Below are 5,696 nucleotides of genomic sequence, written 5' to 3'. Positions count from 1 at the left end.
ACTAAAATGTTCCAAATTGTTTAGAAACTTAAAAATGTGAAAACTGCTTTGAGAAGGCTAAACAAAGATGGATTTGGAGAAATTGAGGTCAAGGAGTTGGCTGCTTCCAAACACCTTAGTGATCTGCAAGCTGCTTTGCATCTAAATCCTTCAAGTGAAGACTTGGCTTCAAAGGAGAAAATTTTTCACCAGGAATATCTGGTAACTCATGCAGCCTACCTAAACTTCCTCTGTCACAAGGCTAAGGTGGATTGGGTCAAAGGTGGGGATGACAACACTTCTATGTTCCACGGGGCAATTAGACAAAGACAGGTTCATAATTCTATTTTCTACATCAAGGATATGCATGGTAACTGGACTAATGATCCTGCTCAGGTTCCTGATGCTTTCCTAGAATATTATAGATGGTTGTTGGGGTCCAAGAATCCCATTAGAACCCCAGTGAATCAGAATGTTGTTAACAAGGGTCCTCTGGTTGATGATGCAATGAGCTGTCTACTTATTGGCACATATTTTAGAGCTGAAGTGAAGACTGCCATGTGGGACATTGATGCAAAAAAAGCCCCTGGCCCTGATGGGTTTGGGAACTCTTTCTTCAAAGGGGTTTGGGAGGAAATTGGTAATGATATTAGTGATGATGTCTTAGATTTTCTGAACACAGGAAAACACCTAAAAGAGATCAATGCAACTAGCATTACCCTTATCCCAAAAGGGAAATACCATGTGAGTGTTCAAGAGTTTAGACCAATTTCATGCTGCAATGTGGTGTATAAATGCATCTCAAAAGTTCTTTGCAATAAACTTAGACTGGTGCTTCTTGATCTGATTTCTCAAAACCAGGGAGCTTTTGTGCGTAGCAGATTCATTGCCCATAACATTATGGTGTGTCAGGATTTAGCAAAAGGTTATGAAAGGAAAAATGGAGGAACTGGCTGCCTCATTAAGCTAGATCTTCAAAAAGCATATGATACAGTTGAATGGGACTTTATAGAAGAGATGTTGGTGAGTCTCCAGTTTCCCACTCAGTTCACTCACTTGATCATGCAATGTGTTAAATCTCCTAGATTCTCTCTTTCTATCAATGGTACTCTTCATGGTTTCTTTGAGGGGAAAATAGGTCTTAGACAAGGTGATCCCTTATCACCTTTGCTCTTTGTGTTATGCATTGAGTATCTATCCAGAATCCTCAAGCTAGTGGGAGAAAAACCAGATTTTAAGTTCCATCCAAGATGCAAAGCTTCTAAACTGAACCACTTGTGTTTTGCTGATGATATAATTTTATGTTGCAAGGGTGAGTTCAAGTCTGTTCACCTGATGATGCAAGGGTTTCAACTCTTCTCCAACACTACTGGTTTGAAAGCTATCCCACCAAAGACATTTGTGTATTGTTCTGGCATGTCTGAGGCTAACATCCAGAGAATTATTGACATGACTGGTTTTACCAGAGGTAGTTTTCCCTTCAGATACTTAGGAATCCCTATTTGTTCAAAGAAAATATCTGTGGCTGATTGTGACAAAATTGTAGAGAAAATGTGTGCCAGGGTGAAAACTTGGAGTTCAAGAAATATTTCTTTTGCTGGAAGACTTACTCTTGTGAATTCTGTGTTGACGACACTGCAGTCATACTGGTCCCAAATCATGATCCTTCCTAAAGGGATATACAAGCAAGTGAATGCCATTTGCAGAAACTATCTTTGGCATGGTTCTAAGGTTTCAAACAGCCCTGGTAAGGTGGCTTGGATGAATGTGTGCAAGCCTAAGAAAGAAGGGGGATTAGGTCTCATGAACCTAAAATTATGGAATATGGCAGCCATGGGGAAGCATGTTTGGATGATTGCCACAAAAAAGAACAATGTATGGGTGAGGTGGGTGCATTATGTGTACATCAAAGATAAAGTTTGGTGGGATTACTCACCAAAAGTGAATGATAGTTGGTATTGGAAAGCAATCTGTCAGGTTAAGGAGTTGATGAAAAAGTACATATCTATAAACCATCTGGTGGCTATGCCCAAATATTCAATCAAGCAGGCATACTGTAGTATGCTAACTGGTTCTGAGAGACTGCAATGGTGTAATGCAGACTGGGGTAGACTAAGTGTTCCTAAACACAGATTCATTACATGGTAAGACATGTTAGAAAGATTGAACACCAAAGAGAAACTGATGAGAATTGGTGTCACCCTTGACAATTGGTGCCTCATTTGTGGCACTAAAGTTGAAAGCCACACACACCTGTTCTTCAAGTGTGTTTACAGTAAGCAATGCTGGTCTCACATGGCTGCTTGGATAGGCATTAATACAATGCACTCTGACCTTGCTTCCTTGTTGCAGTGGATTCATAGGAAGAAGTTTTCCAGATTTAAGAAAAGTGTGATGTACTCTAGCATATTAGGTACAATCAATCATATCTGGTGTGAGAGGAACAATGCCCTCTGGAATGGTCAGGTTAGACTACCTGACAAAGTGTGTAGGAACATCAAATTTTGTGTACATAACAGAATTAGCAACATTCTTCCTAGGAGTGTTAACCCTGGTGACTACAGTTGGTTCTCCAACTTGTATGAGGGATAGTTGTGTGGCTTACTGGTCACATTGTGTTTGATCATTGGGAGGTTGTTCCCATGATGTTTGGTTACTCTTGTTGTTAATATATATACTTACACTTGCCTAGCAAAAAAAACAAAAAAAATATTACATCAAAATCTTCTACAACTTGTGTCACAATAAAAACCTTCTACAAAAACAAATAATTTTTATTGCACCTATGAGTTTTCTGTTGCACCTAATTGCATTTTGCAGACCCTTCCAGCTACTTGGCACAAGATGTCGTTGAAGCTTTTAATTTCTGGCCACACACCGGTGTCATTGAATCCTATAATCACAAGTTTTAAAATATAAACTTTAATCCTTTATTGGATGCAAGAATGTAACTAATGGATAATTTAAAGTACAACACTTATCCTGCTTTCAAGGAAAACAAGATGAGAAGGAGCCAAGTCATCAAATGCAGCAGATAAATAATCAATACTTACAATGTCAACAAGGTAATTTTCAGCAAGTATTTAAATTCCCATAAACAGTTTAACTTTCAGCAATGTTATTTTATTAGCATCTCAAAACACCAACTTTAAAATGTAGAACAACAACAATCACAATCTAATATCACGTATTTAGATAGGTAGGTTTTATTTTTCTTTGGAGGACATGTATGGTTTTGCTTACCTAAAGCACAAGATAAGCTAAATAATTGATTAGCTCTGTCAGGTGGATGAAACATCAGTAAGAAATCTTTGATATTTCAAGTCAAAGAATTGTTCACTAAAATGAGTAGTTAATGACATCAGAAAAACAACTCATATATGAACTTTCTAGACACCATACTAACAAAAAAATAAGAACCAAAGGAGATGGCATAACCTGCTTATACGCGACAAACTTCCTAATTCAGATCAACCTAAATCGTGATCAATCATCACAACCTAATCATATATTTCCATTTCTAGCTTCAAAAAGTTTGCACCAGAAACATTTCTAACATTAACCAATGGAGGCTTAACTATACTTCACAGAAAAGCAACCTAACACAAGAAGACTACTCAAACATGAAACTCAAAAATGATTTACAAAGGAAAACTTCAATCGAATTGATTCAAACAGAAGCATAATTGCGAAATTGGGAGTAGAGAGAGGGAAAATATACCGAAACTGGAAGCCAAGATGCAGAGCTCATCCAATCGTCTTCAATCCTATTGCTGAAATTTGAAAATTTCGATCAAATCTCCAACCAATTTAAACTAATCGTCAAGCAATACTATCAAATCTACAATAAGAAATTCGAACTAATCTTCAAGCAATTCGATCAAATATGCAAGAAATTCAAACAAAATTGAATTTCCAGAATAATTAACCTAATACCACAAATTGATTCATATATTTATACGTATTTCTAAATATACAAAATTAAGGCCAAATTAAGCAACAAAATGGCGACAAAATTAAGATTGGAGTAAAATGCTTGATATTTGAGCGAGAAAATCGCTAAACACAATCGATTGATAATACTTGATTCATAATTAATTTTTAGGGCGAAAGAAAGAGATTCGTACCGCCAGAGAGGAATTTAGAACACATTGATTTCGGGTTCCAAGAAATTTACAGAGAAAAAATGAAATCGATTGAATCTGATCGATGTTTCATTTTTGCAATTAATCGGACCGATGTTAGTTAGAAGAAAATGTAGAACTCAAATAAATTTGGATAAAAATCAGAAGAATAAGGAGAAAACGAGAAAAAAAACTGCTGATTTCTTTCTTATTTTCTTCTCTACAAATGCGACGACGAGTTAAAAGTCGCCCACTTTGTTATTCTCAAATAAGGCAGCTTTCTAATATCACCCTGGTTGTTATTCTGTACTTTAAATAAGAAGGCGATTTTATTTTTTCGCCCTCGTTGTTACTGTCAAAGAAGGCGCCTTATAATGTCTCCCTCGTTGTCAATACCAAGGAAGGCGGTTCATTGTTGTTGTGTTTGATCTGTTCTATTAGGGAAAATTTATTGTCGCGTTCCTTTTTTAGGAATAATTGCCCTCTTTACTTCTATTTCTTGTAGTGTCTTTACCTTCAACGATGAAATTAATTCTAGTATAAGACTCTTGCATGATTAAGAAAGTAGCTAAATTATTTGTTCTAAGGGCTCACAACCTGGCAACCATTGCTAGGACAGTTCCCTTGTTGTTCTTCCTCATTCGTGTTATCAAAAACAATAAAAAATAAACCTAACACAGGATAATAACTAAGTCAAAAGAATCAATCAAAAGTTGTGCGTCTCCTCACCAAAATCATCACTAAAATCATCTACTATTCCACTGACTTAAACCCATAAACATCAACATATAAATTCATCAAATTAAGCAATTAATACCTTTCAAAAACTCAGTCAACACTACCCAACCACCCATGTTTTATAGATGCAAATCAACAGAAATAAAATTACAACAGTTTGTTCAAATCGAAATTAAAAGGGGTTCATCATCCCTCAAATAAATCTCGTTCAATCTAAAAGCCAAATTGAAATAATAAGCAAAATATGAAATTTGAAAAAGGGGGGGATAGAAAAAAGAACTTGGACGAGATAAAGGCCCCCGGTGGCGGCGGCGGCGACACCCCAACCAACGGCGGCTATAATATCGTTTGTTTGAGGTTACGATTCATCCCTTGCTCTGTTAGCTGTTGTTTGAACTCCACGACTTGACTCACCATACGAAACCTCCAAGGCTGATACACTTTACAATTGGAAAAATTGGAAACTATTGTATCAATTAAAGTCGGAAATTGAAATTCAGATTTTGAAAATTAGGGTTCTTTTATTCAAATTCGATTAGCTGTAGAAATTGGTGATCTGCAAGAATATAAATCGGGGGTTTTGATTGAGAATAAAGGAGTGAGAAATTTGAGATGAATGAATCGCTGCGAATTCAATTAGATCAGAAATTGAGGATTAGGGTTAGATTTTCGCTGTACAGGGCAGGGGAGGGAGAGAGAAGTAAGAGTTATGGTTTCTGACTTTTGGAGTATTCCATAATAATAATAAATTTAATTGAGGAGCAGACCCGTTATAGGAGAAATGGGTCTCTTCTTTTTTACTGAGTGGACCCCATTTTTACGAGAAACCTCTCATCTATGCGCACAGGTCTCTTC

At 36.6% G+C, this 5,696-nt stretch overlaps 1 protein-coding gene across 1 annotated transcript; it reads left to right on the top strand.

Annotated features, from left to right (window-relative positions):
• Positions 1-2,130: 2,130 nt before the first annotated feature.
• Positions 2,131-2,571, top strand: LOC130465589 (uncharacterized). The gene has a single exon (XM_056834409.1). It carries the CDS (start codon positions 2,131-2,133, stop codon positions 2,569-2,571), a length of 441 nt encoding a protein of 146 aa, XP_056690387.1.
• The last annotated feature ends 3,125 nt before the right edge of the window (positions 2,572-5,696 follow it).

This window comes from Spinacia oleracea, chromosome 1 (assembly GCF_020520425.1).
Source record: "Spinacia oleracea cultivar Varoflay chromosome 1, BTI_SOV_V1, whole genome shotgun sequence".
NCBI lineage: Eukaryota > Viridiplantae > Streptophyta > Magnoliopsida > Caryophyllales > Amaranthaceae > Spinacia > Spinacia oleracea.
This window is presented reverse-complemented; position numbering and strand designations above follow the sequence as displayed.

What these genes read in the sequence shown, in the direction of transcription:
- LOC130465589 (XM_056834409.1), top strand. Translation starts at nt 2,131, where the DNA reads ATGTTAGAAAGATTGAACACCAAAGAGAAACTGATGAGAATTGGTGTC.